Source organism: Bufo gargarizans, chromosome 7, assembly GCF_014858855.1.
Source record: "Bufo gargarizans isolate SCDJY-AF-19 chromosome 7, ASM1485885v1, whole genome shotgun sequence".
In the NCBI taxonomy this organism is placed as follows: Eukaryota; Metazoa; Chordata; class Amphibia; order Anura; family Bufonidae; genus Bufo; species Bufo gargarizans.
In genome coordinates this window covers 114,307,599-114,326,464 of record NC_058086.1, presented here as the reverse complement: position 1 = coordinate 114,326,464, position 18,866 = coordinate 114,307,599, and the positions used below count along the sequence as shown (strand labels likewise).

The 18,866-nt window shown below is 46.0% G+C and overlaps 1 protein-coding gene across 3 annotated transcripts in view; it reads left to right on the top strand.

Moving 5' to 3' along the window:
• The window catches only part of PRG4 (proteoglycan 4), a 152,455-nt gene extending 146,998 nt beyond the window's left edge, over positions 1 to 5,457 (top strand). For all 3 annotated transcript variants that reach the window (XM_044301038.1, XM_044301040.1, XM_044301039.1), the window contains 4 exons: positions 529 to 685; positions 2,393 to 2,581; positions 4,734 to 4,859; positions 5,045 to 5,457. In XM_044301038.1, coding sequence (XP_044156973.1) covers positions 529 to 685; positions 2,393 to 2,581; positions 4,734 to 4,859; positions 5,045 to 5,145 — 573 coding nt within the window. In that variant the 3' untranslated portion in view covers positions 5,146 to 5,457. The remainder of the gene's footprint in view (positions 1 to 528; positions 686 to 2,392; positions 2,582 to 4,733; positions 4,860 to 5,044) is intronic.
• Positions 5,458 to 18,866: the final 13,409 nt, after the last annotated feature.

Sequence of the window (18,866 nt, the reverse complement as noted above, 5' to 3'; positions counted from 1 at the left end):
CCCTTAGTCTGGCCATGACCAAGGGGTAAAAATAGCAGACTACATGGTGGACGATGCCCGTTTCTCTCTTCCGTACACACTGTACTAACTTCACTTCCTGTACTAAACACACCCAAGCTATATATATTATGTGGTGTCAGCATCACCTAGGGGCGAATGGGTGAAATGACAATGCCAGCCCGATAATAGGAAATACCATACAATGCAAATACATAGGCAGATGTTTAAAATGTCCCTTTTACACACATATGTGGGATGCTGCATTACTAGAGAGGACAAAGTCTGATAAACCTGCAGCAGCACACTAAGCATTCACCATGTCCCTCTTTGCACTCACAGAAATTGACCAGGTATAATTTATCTACACAATAAACAACTACAGTGCACATCCAGCATATACGTTTTGCTACCTGTAGCTATGTCCACAATGAAAACATACATTACTGCCATGCATTCAGGACTGTAAGCAATATATAATGCAAAAAGGTGAAAGTTCTTATTCATTATTTGTTTTTCTTTATTGGACAGGGTTCTCGATATTGGCGTTTTACTAATGATGTTATGGACAAAGGCTATCCAAAAGAAACTATTAAGGGGTTTGGGGGACTCAGAGGTAAAGTAACTGCTATACTGCCCGTCGCTGGATACAGAACAAGGCCAGAGTCTGTTTATTTTTTCAAACCAGGTGAGTAGAATATACTATATACTTGTATGTGCAACCCACTGTCTGGTCAGTCCAAGACAACGTGCCATGTGCAGAGCAGGGAGTGTAATTAGTTGACACGGCCAACGTTTTGGTTCAGATCTGTTGCAGCATGGGGAGTGAATGGCGACTGATTGGCTGTGAACAAGGTCCTGATCAGACTGAAACATTGGCTGTGTCAACTAATTAATTTTGGATGGAATAAAAACCTAAGGCCCCTGGCAGACGTGCATGTCCGGATTATGTCCGGTTGCGTTGCGAATGCATTCAGTGAAAAATGCGCGATTTCGCAGGCAAAGTCATTCAGTTTTTCCTGCGATCGCATTCTGTTTTTATCACGCAGGTGCAATGCGTTTTGATGCGGTTTGCACACGCGTGATAAAAAACTGAATGTATACAAACATCTAGTAGCAACCATCCGTGCAAAACGCATCGCATCCACACTTGCTTGTGGATGCGATTCTATTTTCATGCAGCTCCATTCTTGTCCGAGTGCCGTGATACTTTATAATATTATTATTTGGTGATTACCCATACTCTGGAGGAGATCGCTGCATGTAATATCTCTATAATCAGCCAATCAGCTCCAAAATTCTGCATTGTAAGAAGGTTGGTCAAGCAAGGAAACACTTGAGAAGTCATTTTGTTAAGTTATATGTAGCAGAATATATTTCTCATATGATTTTAAAATAATTGCTCCTAAGACAAAAATGTCATGACATAGGCCTCTTTCACGCGGGCGTCATGTTTTTTGCCCGGATAAGATGCGGGTGCGTTGCAGTAAAATGTGCAATTTTTCCATGCGAGTGCAAAGCGTTTTAATGCGTTTTGCACCTGCGTGAGAAAAATCAGCATGTTTGGTACCCAGACCCGAACTTCACTGAAGTTCGGGTTTGGGATCGGTGTTGTGTAGATTTTATTATTTTCCCTTATAACATGGTTATAAGGGAAAATAATAGCATTCTGAATACAGAATGCAAAGTAAATTAGGGATGGAGGGGTAAAAAAATAAAAAAGTTAACTTACCTGCTCCATAGCTGCCAGTCTCTGTTCTATCTTCAGGACCTGGCAAAAGACCTGTGTAACTCGGTGAGTTAATATATATATATTTTTTAACCCCTCACTATTGTACTATGCATTCTGTATTCAGAATGCTATTATTTTCCCTTATAACCATGTTATAAGGGAAAATAATACAGATCGGGTCCCCAGCCCGATCGTCACCTAGCACTTGCTTGCGGATGCTTGCGATTTTCACGTAGCCCTATTCACTTCTATGGGGCCTGCGTTGCATGAAAAAACGCAGAATATAGAGCATGCTGCGATTTTCACGCAACGCACAAGTGATGCGTGAAAATCACAGCTCATGTACACAGCCCCATAGAAATGAATGGGTCAGGATTCAGTGCTGGTGCAATACGTTCACCGCACGCATCGCACCCGCGCGGAAAACTCGCCCGTGTGAAAGGGGCCTTACACTCTTTAATTGAAGCCTGGAAATTCAATAGTCCACATGTCATGGTTATCTCTTCTTTTCACATCTATAAAGGACAAATCTCAGTAAATGAGACAACAGAATGACCTGTTATGTTGGACTTCTCACATCCATTAAGACAATAAAAAAAAAATTAAAATCTCCAATACCATGACTTTATAATTATGCTTATGAATAATATTACTGTTCCATAGGTGGAAATGTTCAAAAATACACATTCCGGCAGGAACAAGCCAAAAGATGCACAAAGAAGAAGCGTCCTAGCATGCAATATCCCATTTACCCACAAAACATTCAGACTGTAAGGTATCGTTTTCCACGGGATGTAGTAAGACATCGGATCCAGATACATCGGACTTTCACTGCTGTACAGCAGCCTCTAGGTAACTTGCTTGGGTTGTGAAAAAGAACATAAAACATATATGAATGCTCCATAGCTGCTATGCTGCTTCTTATTATTGTTACACGTTTTTGAAGATGAAATGATTGATATACTTCTAGATGCATTCAGGTAGGTCACAACCTTTGTGGAAGTTGAGATAATTGCATTTTGGAATCTGAATTCCAAAAAACAGCCACATCAATGTCAAAGAGCATCTGTCAGCATGATCAACCCTAGTAAACCAGGCTTGCAGCCTAGTATTGTTCTCCATGCTCAGTGCAACAACCTCTGTGTTAGGCCTCATGACCACAACCATTTTTCGGGTCCGCATCCGAGCCGCAGTTTTTGCTGCTCGGGTGCGGACCCATTCACTTCAATGGGGCCGCAAAAGATGTGGACAGCACTCCGTTCTGAGGCCCCGCAAAAAAAATATAGCATGTCCTATTCTTGTCCGTTTTGTGGACAAGAATAGGCATGTTTACAATGGGCCGCCCATTCCGTTACGCAAATTGCGGAAGGCTCACAGACAACTTCCATTTTTTGCGGACCGCAAAAAACTGCACGGTCGTGTGCATGTAGCCTTATACTTTTATGGTAATGAGGCGCTCAAAGCATTGCTTCACCTCCGCCTTTCAGCCTTAATCACTCCTTCTCTCCAGCTGTTCAAAGAGTTCAGTTGGCACAGTTTGGATCTCAGGAGCAGGGACAGCTGAATGAGATCTACTGCTCATGCACCTATTGAACGCTTGCTGCTGCATGTGTGAGATTACAAGGCCATGCACCTGAACAGTGATGATGCTTGGCCTTGTCAATCAGTGGAATAGAGGGAGTGATTAAGGCTGAAAAGCAGAGGGGATGTGGTACTCTAAATGGTGTCCCAAGCACCTCAGTAGCATAGACAGATAGGATTGCTACAAGACAGAGGTTGTTGCACATGATCAACCATACCAAGCAGTATAAGGGTCCATTCACACGTGCGCAAAATGGATCCGTATCCGTTCCGCAATTTTGCGGAACGGGTGCAGACCCATTCATTTTCAATGGGGCCGGGATGTGCTGTCCGCATCCACATTTGCGGATCCGCACTTCCGCATCCGTGCTTCCGTTTCCGCAAAAAAATAGAACATGTCCTATTCTTGTCCGCAATTGCGGACAAGAACAGGCATATTCTATTAGTGCCGGCAATGTGCCGATCCGTGGCTCCGTGTATCCGCAAAACACATTGCAGACGTGTGAATGGAGCCTAACAGGTCATTAGGGTTTATCATGCTGACAGATGTTCATTAAAGTCTCCATAAGATTGTTTAAGATGTAAGCTGTGTGAAGCTGCACCCTACTAACAGGCTTTACTGTCTAAGATGACATTCACATAAAAGTAACAAAAAAAAGTTTAAAAATTGCAAAACAGTCCGTTTTTTTTTTTTTTTTTACCTGTTACCTTTCTGAGAAACGATCCCCTTCAATTGTATGGCGGCTGTCAGTCCTTGAAAATGGACAAAATAGAACATGTTCCAATTTTTTATGTCTGTTATTCACTGGCCATAAAAAATGGCAATGTGAATAACCCCATAGACTAGTATTGTTTATAAAATGGATTTGTGACGTCCGTAAAAAGAATGTGAAAAAGTAGCAGTACCGCAGTATGGCGCAACAACATCTTGCAAAGTGTTGTTGCACCATACTGTAGTCCTGCTACTTTTTCACATTGCGAATTCCTTTGGAGAAGACGGGGCTTCATCTTCTGAACCTGTGGGACGACTGCATACCCTACTTCCAGACACGTAATTTCGACAAACGCACAGTAGAGTTGTGCCTATTTATAGCACAACTTTCTAAGGTGAGCCTCCAATTTTTACTCTCTTGAATTGTTCTACCGATTTGGAACCTACTATCCTATGGTGTGCTCTCTCTCTTTGCTTTCCTAGCAAAATACACGCCCAATTATAGAAGTCCGTTAAAAACAAGTCACACATCTGTTTTTCGCTGTCGTGTGAATGTGGCCTTAGTCCTATTGCCTTGTTCATACTTCATGGTTTTGCCATCATTTTCAGAAAACAAAACAAATATTACTTATCTAACATCAACTGGCCATTGCAGCATTAATTATATGTATTTAGGGTAAGTACTTACAGTTCTTTAATGTCTATCTTTAGGTGTTCTTCATGAACAGACTTTAATAAGTTCAACATGGAGAGGTATTCCAAATAACATTATCTCTGCTGTATCATTGCCAAATTCCAAAAAGCAGGACGGCTTTGACTATTACGTCTTCAGTAAAGGTAAATATTATATATTTCCAGTATTAAATATTATTGACAATTAGAAAAAAAATACTTATTAAAGAAGTAAGTTTTTTTAATGCAGCCCCAGAAAACCCTTTTCTCAGTGCATTGGATGGAAAAGGGGGGTTGTTTCCATTTTCACTTATTAAAAGTACACATTTAATGGTGTGTTTTTTTCCCAGATAAATACTACAACATTAATATGTCAAGCAAAACAGCAGTGAAACCTCCACCTGGCTCTGAGCAGAAAACGTCAAAGGACTGGTACAAATGCAAAGAATGAGAGGGCGCGTGAGGCTCCTAATATAACAGTCAAATACATTATCAATAAAGCACTTAGCTTTTTACTTTGACAACAATGTAATATTGTAATCAATTCTGAAAATAAGCATATTTATTATAAAATAAAAGAAGTCCTCCCCAATGTCTACAATTTGGAATAAGATTTTTATAAATAAATATCAGACATTATTGTTTAGTTTATGGTCCCATTATTTTGCAATATTTCCTGATTATGTATAGCCTGTGAAACAAAAGATTCATAAATGTACTGTTGATTCTTCTGCACTCAAACTTTAGCAGTAAAAATTCTCTTATTAAACCTGTGCCTTTTTGTACTTTTCCGACTTAAAACTGGAACGAAGTTCATAAACACAACAACATGCATGTGTCTGATAGTCTATGGATTGGTATGTGTATTTGCATGTTAATGTGCAGTGCTAGATGCAATCAAAAAGTCACTTGTGTTTAAAACAGCATGCACACATGCATTGTTATGTAGCCATCTATAGACTAACTTATGCAGCAATAAGAGGCAATTTTGCACGGTTGTGTTTGGGGGGAGTACTGATGGTACTTTAAATGGAGGCTCATGGATTGTTGCCTTACTTACTCCAACCGAGAAGATGCTGCTTTGATGTTGTCCCCACTAATTGGACAGAGTCAGAGCAATGCATGACTGCCCCTAGGAGAAAACAGCATGTAGATCCCCCTTGGCATACTACCCTGGATATATACAGTATAGGGAGCCAAGACTAAAGGGGACTGCATCTAACAAATGGGGCTCATTAACATAAACTAAATACTGGTGACAAGTCATGTTTAAAGGCACATTCCAGGCAAAAGAAATAAAAGCTGAATTAACAATGCCCTATATTTCTATCTTAAATCCTTTCCTATTTCTATCAGTTAAGCTGCGCTAGTAAAATAAGCCTCATAATCTCTGCATATCATGCCCATAACAGAATTATTCCCAGAGCTTTTCTTCTAGAATACTTGGTAATGCTTAACTACATTTTGTCCCAAGCACTGTACATAACTTTCTTTACCGCCTTATCTCTCTTGACACTCGGGTTGCCATAGACAATAGAGCATAAATGTCTAAGGCCCCTTTTGTCTGCAATTGCGTTCAGTTTTTTCCGCGTGGGTGCAATGTGTTTTGATGCGTTTTTCACGTGCGTGATAAAAAACGGAAGGTTTACAAACAACATCTCTTAGCAACCATCAGTGAAAACGCATCGCACCGGCACTTGCTTGTGGACGCAGAATATAGAACATGCTGCGATTTTTACGCAACGCAGAACTGATGCGTGAAAAACAACACTCATGTACACAGACCCATTAAAATGAATGGGTCAGGATTCAGTGCGGGTGCAATGCATTCACGTCACGCATTGCACCTGCGCGGAAAACTCGCTTGTGTGAAAGGGGGCTAATACAGAACCTGCAAGTCATATATCCTGTTTCTCCAAGGCAGAACTCAGCTCAGAAGCTGTCTTACATTTAGAAGTGGATGTGCTGAGAGTTGTATAGACCGATCTCCTTGCTAACTTCTGATGTTAAGATATTGGCAAAGGTCCTAGCGAACAGGTTACAAGCAGTTATCTTGACCATTATACATAGTGATTAGGGATGAGCGAATCGAATGTATGATTTCCCTGTGTTAACTGTGTGTCAGGCCTGTCAGGGTGCAGTTTAGCCTCCCAGGCGTTAGAGGGAGCTAGAGAGCCCTAGTTATATATAGGACGGCCCAGACAGGGGAGAGTTAGTGTATTCCAGGGGACTAGAGGAGTCACCTAGTCAGCCTGAAGCTCCTGAGGCTAAGGATAGCTCAGTTGAGATACCCCAGTAGTAGGACAGCACCTCCTGGGAGAAACCTGCAACCACCTTTCCTATCCAGCAGTGAAGCCAGCTAGGAAAAGAAGGTATTGTAACCTTAAGCAAGTGCCAATACTGGAGGAAGTATTTTATACCAAGGATTTAAGCCAACACTTAGGCATCCGGGCCTTGGGATCCAGCCAGCTAGAATAGCTGTGGGGATAGAGCAGCATTGTACTGCAAAGCATTAACTGTTTACCCTCCAAGTATCTTGCAAGATTAAAACCTGCTGTGAAGTAAACCTGATGTGCATTTTGTACTGTAAAGGACTGCATTATACACCACTGCAACTGATTGTAAAGCAACGTTGCAAACCGGTGTGCCACCGTTACAGGCACTGGCGTCGCGATCCTTAAATGGACCCTACCTAAGGCACTCAAAACACCTACAACATCCAGGGCACCTCACATACCATCAGGCCTAGTCCCTATCTACAGAGTGTGCCCCAGAGGAACTAGTGTCTGCCTCTCCTTCACTATTGCATGCCTGCCCAGGGTTCTCCTCCGAAAGGTGAGTAACCCTCGATTGCCCATATCGTGACCTCACTGTCGCTAATACCCTGCAGGTCTGGCGTGCTGCAGGTGCAAGTGTTGATTGATACAGGCATTAACAGGGTTTATTACAAGGAAATATTTCTACAACTTATTTGCTTTTGTGCAGTGCAGTTATATGTTCTAAAGCATTTTTGGGTGTGTATTAGTGGGGAAAAAAGGGCTTATTAGCCATTGTGTGGTGAAGTGCTAAAATTACAGCCTTTTGTGGCGTGTATTAGCAGAAAAAGAAAAATTATATTTGCCACTCAGCGGTGCAGTTATCTGTCGTAAAGCCCTTTTTGGCATGTATTAGTGGCACAAAAAAGTATTTGCCATTGTATGGTTAAGTGAGAAAATTACAGCCCTTTTTGTTGTGTATTAGTGGTAAAAAAAAGGGGGCTTATTAGCCGTTAGTGCTGAAGTGAGAGAATTACAGATTTTTTTGGGGCGTTTTAATTTCCTTATTTATTTATTGGATCTAACAATATGTCAGACAGATAAGTGCCAGGCCCTGCACAGGGAAGTGGCAGAAGCCTAAATGTTTCTGGTGCAGGCAGAGGTCACAGCAGAGTAAGGGCGCATGGCAGCAGGGGTCGCAGCGAGAGGACTGAGCTCCCGGTGTCAACTAGCAGTTGTGTCTTGACCAGCAACCCAGTGGGTCTTGAATAATTGACTCGGTCATCCACTTCGTCCCAAGTGACATCAGCCAAGAGTCGGTGGGTATCTTTGACACAACACTTCATTGGCATGGCCAGGGGGCAGGCCCTGTGCCCCCAGAAGCCTACCTGCCTGGGAAGTAGTGGTGCATGTGTTCACAGAGTCAGCGGCGGTAGCAGTCAGTCAGTGCATGGTGTTGGAGGTAAAATCACCTACTCGGCGGTGTGGCAGTTTTTTGTTAAGCCGCCGGAGGAGGTGAATACGGCCATATGTAGAATCTGTGGGCAGAAGGTGAAGCGTGGCCAGGGTGCCAATGTTGGCACTACGGCCCTACATCAACATATGCAGCATCGCCATAAAGTGGCCTGAGAGAACCGTTGCTCCGATGTGGTGGTCCAGCCTGCTGCATTACCCAGTGACACGCACCTGATTTCAGGCAGTCAATGCTCCACCACCTCAGCCGAAGGAAGCTGTCTGTCCTTCCCATCATCTGCTGGTCCTGATGCTCCTGCTCATAGCCCTCCTGCTCCTTCTAGTCAGTAATTCCATCAGCAATTGATCGCTGAAGCGATTGCCAAGAGACAACAGTAGGTGTGAACTCATATAATGGCGCAGAAGCTGAACGTGCTCCTGTCCAAGTTGCTGGTGCTGCAGTCTCAACCTTTCCAAGTGTGCCGAGCCTAGGTGGAGAGTCCGGAGCCATCATTTCTTTGCCAAAAAGGCAGTACCAGCCCTGCACACACATGTAGAACAGAAGGTGGGCCTGTCTTTGAGCCTGTCGGTGTCTGCCAAAGTGCATGGCAGCACCGAAGTGTGGAGCTGTAACTATGGTCAGGGACAATACATGTCCTTTACGGCCCACTTGGTGAATGTGGTTCCAGCACAGCCACACCAGCAACTTGGCCAGGTGACGCCGCTTCCACCTCCACATTGCCACGCTGTTGGTTCTACGACAATGTCTGCCTTTGCCTTCTCATCCTCCACCATGTCCTCAGCCTCCACTGCAGGAACAATTCACAGGGCCCCTCCAGCATACCACATGTGCAGGGCACAGTGGTGTCACGCTGTTCTGCACCTCATTTGCCTGGGCGAATGGAGTCACACAGGAAACTCAAAATCGGAACCATGGTGACCGACAACGGGAAGAACATTGTGTCGGCGCTGTGTCAAGGAAGGCTGAGCCATGCGCCCTGCATGGCACATGTGTTCAATCTGGTTGTCAAGCGGTTCCTGAATCTTCCAGCCATCTGCAAGACATCCTAAAAATGGGCAGGAAACTTTGCATTCACTTCATCCACTCCTACAGTGCAAAAGACACTCTTCTTGAGCTGCAGCGGCAGAACGGCATCCCCCAACATAGCTGATAAGCGAAGTTTCTACCCGTTGGAATTCTACCCTCCATATGTTGGACCGACTGTACGAACAGAGAAAGGTCATAAACGATTTTCTGATGATCCAAGCGTACAGGAGTACTCCCCTGTGTAACTTCGATGTCAGCCAGTGGCACCTCATGCATGAGACCTGCCGTTTGCTCAGGCCCTTTGAAGAGGCCATGTTATTTGTCAGTCGCCAGGACTACAGAATGAACAATGTCATTCCACTGCTTCATGTCTTAGAACAGATGCTGTTAAATCTGGCTGGTCAGGGGACTGGAGCCTAGATCTCATGGCCACATGAGCCCTGTGGGGTCTGAACTGGAGGAGGAGGAGGACATTGAAGCACAAGCAATGTGTAGAAAATTGGTGGATTTTCTACACAGGTGACAGGAGAGGAGGAGCAGGACCAGCCAGAGGAGCTACAGGGCAATGATGCAGAAGACCCAGACACTGTGGCAGTATCCAGTGGAGATGGAGGCAGGCAGTCACTTGCGCAAATGGTCTGCTGGATGCTCACTTGCTTGGGTCAACATTCGGCAGAAGGTTGACTTCTTGTTTTCCACCATGTTTTTACAGCTGCTGAGAGGGAGGACAAACTGAACTACTATACAGACATCCTATGTAGTCTGTTGGCCGATTCCTATCTGCACCATTTTCCATCCTCTCGTAGGTCTAACCAGGGATGCCCTCTGCGCTCACGTTCCACTGCCATGGCTGCTGCTGGGGAGGGGTGGGGTGGCAGGAGCAGTACCAGCTCCATCAGCAGCAGCCTGAGTCTAGAATTGCTGAGGAGCAGCTTTTTTTCACCTGCCTGGGGAAGAAACTACTCACAGCAGCAGCATCTATACCTGGAGCAGCACCTGAACCAGCAGGTGGTGGCATACTTGGAGTGCACCCTGCCAGCTGTCATTGAAGATCCGCTGGACTACTGGGCAGCCAAACAGGATTTGTGGCCGGAACTGGCCGAAATTGCTCTGGAAAAGCTGTCCTGCCCGGCCAGTAGTGTGGCATCAGAGCGGGTGTTTAGTGCGGCGGGGGCCATAGTTACCTCAATGTGGAGACTGACCATTGTCAAGATGAATCAGGCATGGATCAGCCAGGATTTCCACCGACCAATTCCTGATGCATCAGACTAGATCATCCATGGTGCCACACCAACACTTTGACAAAAGAGACTGGTTTTCTTCTGTCTAGCTGCCTTAGCTAATATTCTGATGCAGCCACCTTCTTTCACCCAAAAATCTTCAGCTGCTACTGGTATTGCCACCCACCTCCACACTATGTCATCTTGCCACTCTGTGGTCTCCTGATGCTGCTGCCACCTCCACACTATGTCACCTTGCCACTATGTGGCCTCCTGTGTCACGAGGGTATCGAGAACCACGCCTGACTCCGTTATACCCAGGGTGAGGAAGTCGCAGCGGTTGGCTGCACGCTCTATTTAAGATAGGGCTGTTTTCCTTATGGTAGCTTTCTGGGTTTGCTTTGCAAACCCTTTTGGCTCACTCAGAGATGGGGGCCTGCGTCCTTGCTTAGATTTTCGCGAATTAAATCGGATAACCATCCGAGACCCATACCCTCTTCCTCTCATTCCTGACCTGTTTAATCAGATTGCGGGTGCTAGGTGGTTCTCCAAACTTGATCTTAGGGGGGCCTACAATCTGATTCGTATTAAGGAGGGGGATGAGTGGAAGACAGCGTTTAACACCCCTGAGGGGCATTATGAAAATCTAGTTATGCCTTTCGGTCTGACCAATGCTCCTGCCGTCTTTCAACATTTCGTTAATGACATTTTTAGTCATCTAATCAGCAGGTTTGTGGTAATATACCTAGATGATATTTTAATTTATTCGTCTGATCTGAGAACACATGAGGAGCATGTCAGACAAGTACTGCAGGTCCTACGGACGAATAAATTATATGCTAAGATTGAAAAATGTGTCTTCGCCGTTCAGGAAATACAATTCCTGGGTTATTTTTTATCTGCTTCAGGTTTCCGTATGGATCCTAGGAAGGTCCAGGCAATTTTAGATTGGGATCTTCCTGAGAACCTCAAAGCACTACAACGGTTCTTGGGCTTCGCGAATTTCTATAGGAAATTCATTAAAAATTATTCACTTATTGTAAAACCGCTTACTGACATGACTAGGAAGGGGACTGATTTTTCTAAATGGTCTGACGCCGCTAAAGTTGCTTTTTCCTCTCTAAAAGAGAGGTTTACCTCAGCACCTGTACTAGTCCAACCTGATGTCTCTCAGCCTTTTATTGTTGAAGTCGATGCGTCAGAGGTGGGAGTGGGGGCGGTGCGGTCTCAGGGTCCGTCTCCTGGCAAATGGCGTCCTTGTGCTTTCTTTTCGAAAAAACTATCTGCAGCAGAAAAGAACTACGATATTGGCAATAGGGAACTATTAGCTATTAAACTTGCGTTTGAGGAGTGGCGCCACTTCTTAGAGGGGGCAGTCCACCCCGTCACTGTGATTACGGACCACAAAAATCTCCTGTACCTCGAATCAGCTAAGCGTCTCACCCCTAGACAGGCTAGGTGGTCGCTATTTTTTACCAGGTTTAACTTTGTTATTACCTATCGTCCTGGGGCAAAGAACACCAAGGCTGATGCACTATCTCGTTGTTTCCCTGGAGGGGGTAATGTGAGTGATCCGGTGCCCATTCTACAAAGAGGAGTGGTTGTCTCTGCGGTACACTCTGTTTTGGAGGGGAAGGTGTTAGAGGCCCAGGGGGACGCCCCGGTCTCTTGCCCCTCAGAGAAATTGTTTGTACCGTTGAACCTACGTTTCGAATTATTAAAGGAACATCATAATTCGGCACTTGCTGGGCACCCGGGTAGTAAAGCAACCTTGGAGCTATTGTCTCGTCGTTTTTTGTGGCCAAGGTTGCGTCAGGATGTATTGGATTTTGTGTCTTCTTGTTCTACCTGTGCGCGCGCAAAAGTTTCACATACACGTCCTGCAGGGTCTCTATTACCACTCGTCATTCCCAATAGACCGTGGACACATCTGTCTGGATTTTATCACTGACTTACCTTTGTCTGCGGGTAAAACAGTGATTTTGGTAGTAGTGGACAGGTTTAGCAAAATGGTACACTTCATTGCGTTACCCGCACTACCTAATGCTAAGACTCTTGCTCAGGTATTCGTCAGTGAAATCGTGAAGCTTCACGGGGTCCCCTCCGATGTTGTTTCGGATCGGGGTACCCAGTTTATTTCTAAATTTTGGAAAGCTTTTTGTTCCCGTTTGGGGGTACACTTGTCCTTTTCCTCAGCTTTCCATCCTCAGTCGAATGGACAGACTGAGCGAACCAACCAAAACCTTGAGACATATCTAAGATGTTTTGTGTCTGAAAACCAAGAGTTGTGGTCATCATATTTACCGTTAGCTGAGTTTGCCATAAATAATCGTCGTCAGGAATCCACTGGCAAGTCACCATTTCTTGGTGCATATGGTTTTCATCCCCAATTCTGTACTTTCAAAGAGGGGTCTTCTGGGGTTCCCGAAGAGGAACGTTTTTTGTCATCTCTTTCATCGGTATGGCAGAAAGTGCAAGCTAACTTGAAAAATATGGGAGGTAAATACAAATGCATGGCTGATAAGAGACGGTCGCCAGGTCCAGACCTAGGAGTGAATGACTATGTGTGGTTGTCTACTAGGAATATTAAATTGAAGGTTCCCTCTTGGAAACTGGGTTCTAGGTTTATTGGCCCTTACAAAATTGTAGCCATCATCAACCCCGTGGCTTTTCGCCTGGAGTTACCTCAGACTTTTAAAATTCATAATGTTTTTCATAAGTCGTTACTCAAAAAATATGTTCCACCTCTAGAACCATCACCGCTGCCACCCCCTCCTGTTGTCGTGGATGGTAATCTAGAATTTCAGATATCCAAAATTGTTAATTCTCGTCGGGTCCGCCGCTCTCTTCAATATCTGGTGCATTGGAGAGGTTACGGTCCCGAGGAAAGAATGTGGGTTCCTGCGTCTGAGGTAAACGCCGACAGGTTAGTTCGGGTTTTTCATGCCTCTCATCCTGAGAGACCTGGTCCTGAGTGTCCGGAGGCCCCTCGTAGAGAGGGGGGTACTGTCACGAGGGTATCGAGAACCACGCCTGACTCCGTTATACCCGGGGTCAGGAAGTCGCAGCGGTTGGCTGCACGCTCTATTTAAGATAGGGCTGTTTTCCTTATGGTAGCTTTCTGGGTTTGCTTTGCAAACCCTTTTGGCTCACTCAGGGATCCGTAGCTCCTTCTCCTCAGCTATTCCTTGTCCAGCACTCCCAAACCTCCTTATATTCTTCTCTCACACTTCTCTGGTTGCCAGAGATAGAGCTTCCTGCCTGGACATCTATCCTGACCCACTGGAGCTGTGTTGCTGCGTTCTCTGACTGTTGATTCAGAACGCTACCCTCCGGATCCCTGTTGGACCTTTGTGGACAGTTGTTGTCGTCCACCTGGGTGTTTGTGTTTGTCTGTGTTTGTCTGTCCTCTCCCTGGTGTTTCCCTCTTAGTGCAGTGGTGAGGACTAGCGATCCCACCGGCCCGTTCACTATCTAGGGCTCATTTCAGGGAAAGCCACGTGATCGCCGCACGGGTGAGGAACCCGTCTAGGGACGTCAGGGCAGTCAGGTGCCAGCCGCAAGGTGAGTTAGGGGTCACCACCTTTCCCTCTCCCTTAGGCAGGGCTTTCCCTGTTTTCCTCCCTGTGCGTGACACCGGTCATTACATCCTGATGCTGATGCCACCTCCACACTGTCATTGTGCCACTCTGGTCTCCTCATGCTGTTCCAACCCTCCCCACTTCATAACTGGGCCACTATTTTGCCTTTCTGCATTGCTGACATCATCATTTATTTGACCCCTCTTCTGATCTGTCAAAAGGAATGAAAAATGAAACACACAACCGTTCCTGTCTGTGTAGCAGCTGTGAGGCCTGTATGGTCCCATGAGAATTGGCTTGTGACTTGGTAGCCAAAAGCAGGAGTGGGTACAAAACACAGAAGAAATGCAAATTTTTGGGGGGCATTAGCAACACTGCTGGATTACTGACCACATTCTGACCTAGTGAAGGCGGATGCTCCACAGACAGGATCCATTTTTTGTGGGTTATTGTTCTGACGAATCAGAGGAAGGGTAAAATAATCAGTGACTACAGATGGCCTTGCGGTTCACCCAGCGTTTGCTTCGCGGCAAACTTTGCTCATTCGCAATTCGCCAAACACATGACGATGTCTGCCGGCGCCATATTCTTTTACAATGTGCAGAACTTTGACCCATAACACATCCATCAGGTGGGACAGGACTGCCAATTGAGACATTTCAGCACATGGACATACCCCCTACCTTATAAATAAACCCGATCTGGCAGCCATTTCACATTTAGTCTTTTGCCAGTGTAGGGAGAGGTTGCTGTGTGGAGCAGGGACAGACTGTTAGGGACACCAAACTCTAGCTAATAGGGCCACAAAAGTCCTTTTAAGGACTGGTATAGGTGTGCTATACATAGGGGTGTGATATACTTATAATATACTTTCTAACATAGAAAGTATATTATAGAGCATTTGTATTGTGCAGCAGTTGTGTGCGGTTCTGCTGAGATACCAAAGCTATACAAAGGGACAAACACTATTGGAACAACTAATTGTAACTGGTGTGATATACCAGTTGCCCCCCCAAAAAACTGATTGATACAGGGGTGTAATATACCTATAATATACTTTCTATATAGTGCATTTGTATTGTGGAGCAGTTGTGTGCGCTTCTGCTGAGATACCACAGCTATACAGAGGGACAAATGCTATTGGAACAACTAATTGCAACTGGTGTTATATACCAGTTGCCCCCCCCCCCCCCAGAAAACTGATTGAGGCAGGGGTGTGATATACCTATAATATACTTTCTATATACTGCATTTGTATTGTGCAGCAGTTGTGTGCGGTTCTGCAGAGATACTGCAGCTATACAGAGGGACAAACGCTATTGGAACAATTAATTGCAACTGGTGTGATATACCAGTTGCCCCCCCAAAAAAATTGATTGAGGCAGGGGTGTGATATACCTATAATATAATTTCTATATAGTGCATTTGAATTGTGCAGAAGTTGTGTGCGGTTCTGCTAAAATACTGCAGCTATACAGAGGGACAAACACTATTGGAACAACTAATTGCAACTGGTGTGATATACCATATATCAAAATAATGATTAAAGGGTTTGATATACCTGCTACCAGCAAATAATCATTAAGGGGTTCGATATACCTGCTTCACAAATACTGCTCTTCTATAGGGACTTTGTCAAAGGGTCATTTTGAAAATGACAGCCAGAGGAAGAGGCAGGCCATTCCGCAGAGGTGGTAGGGGTCGGGCAGGTGCACCAGGCCGGAGCCTGAATGGGAAGTTGGAGAAGGTGCATGTGACTAAAGGACGCACCAGAGTTGATTAAGTGGCTCACTGAGCCTTCCGCTTCTGGACCATCTTCATCCTCTGTATCAGCACTCTCCTCACTTTCTGCTGTGTGCACCCCCAAAGACACCACCAACACCAACCATAGCCCCTCCACTCGAGTCAGAGGAATTATTTTCCCATCCCAGACTTTACCGATGCCCAGCCATTCTTGGCATCTGATCAGGAAAAGGAGGTAGCAACGGCCGCCACCCAGCGGTCTGACGACAGTACCCAGATCAGACCGAGGAGTGTGGTCCCCACTGTTGCTGCCTACTCCAAGATCTATAATGTCAGTGGTGGTGAAGGTGACGATGATGACGTGTCGATGGACGTCACGTGGGTGCCCACAAGAGAGGAAGAGGGGGGGAGTTCAGACTGAGAGCTGGAGCAGCAGATAGGGAGGAGAAGCAGGCAGAACTTGCAGTGTATAAAAGGCAAAAAGCAGACTGCAAATGTATCTGGAGCGAGTCATCTACCATGCATGGTCACATCTGGTGCTCCCAGGACGCCGGCACATGCTACACAGTGTGGGCTTTTTTTTTAAAGTGTCAGCTGCTGACAATAGTGTTGCCATCTTCAGTCTGTGCTGTGAATGCATAAGTTGCAGTAAGCCCAACACTCACCTAGGGATGACTGCCTTAAGAAGGCACCTGGCCTCCCATCACCGAGCCCAGAGGGAGCAACACTGTCAGAACCCACAAAGCCACACTCCTGATGCTCCACATCCTGCCTCTTCTCCTCTCTCCTCCCATTTCTCTTTCACTCCACCTTCCACCGTGTCGTCATCACGTTCATCTGGCAAAAGGCAGGCTTCCGTGGCCCAAATGTTCAAACTTAAAAAGTTGATGACGCTGGATAACCCTCTTGCCCAAAGGCTGACCGCCGGCTTGTCGGAACTACTAGCCCACCAACTACTGCCATATAAACTGATGGACCCGGAGTTCTTAAGAAAATTTGTGGCCATTGGCACACAACAATGGAAGGTCCCCTAAAGGAAATATTTCTCCCAGAAGGGCATCCCAAAGCTATATGACCATGTTCAGTGGCAAGTGACTGTATCTCTGGCACACAGACACATGGTCTATCAAACACGGCAGGTAGGGTACATAACTTTTACAGCCCACTGGGTGAACCTTCTGATGGCTGTCAAGCATGCAACATGTGGCACCCTTGTGGATTTGATGTTACCGCCACAGATGCATGCAGGCCTGCCTCTTCTTCTCCTCCTACTCCACTGACTCCTCCTTTTCCACTCCACTGCTACTGCCTCTTCCGCTGCACCACCCCAGTACCTATTCGACATTTCAGGTGAGACGTTGCCATGCTGTGGCTGTTGTGCCTAGAAGCCAAAAGCCACACCGGTCCTGCACTCCTTTCAGCTCTGCCGATCAGTGGCGCTAACCCCAGCTCAATTTGACAGTTGGTAAAGTGGTGTGCAACAATGGTACCAATCTATTGAGCGCGCTGAAACAGGGCAAAATGACACACAAGCCGTTGCTGAAACAGGGCAAAATGACACACAAGCCGTGCATGGCACATATCCTGAACTTAGTCGTGCAGCGATTCGTTGACAAATAGCCCGGGGTCCAGGCCATCTTGCGGCAGGATAGGAAAATCTCTGGCCATTTTAGATCTTACACGGCCATGGCTTGCCTTGCTGAGGTTCAGCGGCGACACCACCTGCCCGTCAGACCTCTGATTTGTGACAGCCCGACGTGCTGGAACTTCACCTTGTATATGCTTGATAGGCTGCTCCAGCAAAAACGTGCCGTTAACAACTATCTGCATGAACTCTGCGGCAGGACAGGTTCTGGGAGCTTGTTTTTTTCACCACGCCAGTGGCTGCTCATGCACGATGCATGCAGACTTCTGCGGCCATTTGATGGGATCACCAAACTGGTCAGTCGCAGCCAGGGCACCACCAGTAACATCGTACTTTACGCCTTCTTTCTGGAGCATGCATTGTGTTGTGTCATTGATCAAGCCATTGAGGAGCAGGAGCAGGAAGATGAGGAAGTCGCAATGCTGAATGAATTCCCGGGGCGGCTACTCCATCTGAGACAAGTCATCAGGAGTCTGAAGAGGAGGATGGTTCCTGGGGGGAGGAGGAGCAAGAGGAACAGGCTTTAAACTTTTCTGGGATCGCTGGTGTTGTCCGTGGATGGGGGGGAAGAGACCGAGGACTACATTCTCCTGGGCGATGAGCAGGAGCCAGGGCGCTCCACCACTTCCAATTTACTGCAAATGGGGGCCTTCATGCTCCAGTGTTTGAAGAGGGACCCCCGTATAAATAGCATAAAGGTCAAGGACCTGTACTTGGTGGCCCCCCGGTACAGAGGGCTGTCAGAATGCTGCATTTCCAGGCCTTTCTTCGAGAGATGCTGCATTCTGCTGTTGCGGGCGCTGGCAGAGGAATTTCCACCCACAGAGAAACAGTTGCGGGTACCAATCCTACAGTGCATGCTAGTAGAGGGCGGTTGTTGGTCACTGCAGATATGAGATCATTCTTGCAGCCAACCCATCGACAGCCACCTAGACCTACAGGTGTCCCACTACATCAGGTTAACAGCTGATGTGGACGCTCTGAGAAGCAAGAAACCCCTTGACTACTGAGTGTGCAGGCTTGACCTGTGACCAAAGCTGGCACAATTTGCCATGGAACTCTTGGCTTGCCCCTCGTCGAGTGTCCTGTCCGAAAGGATGTTCAGTGCCGCAAGTGGGGATCGTGACAAATTGTCTTGATCTAGGCAAGTTGTGTGGACTACCTCACATACCTAAAAATGAATGAGGCATGGATCTCAGAGGAATTCAACACATGTGATGAACACGTT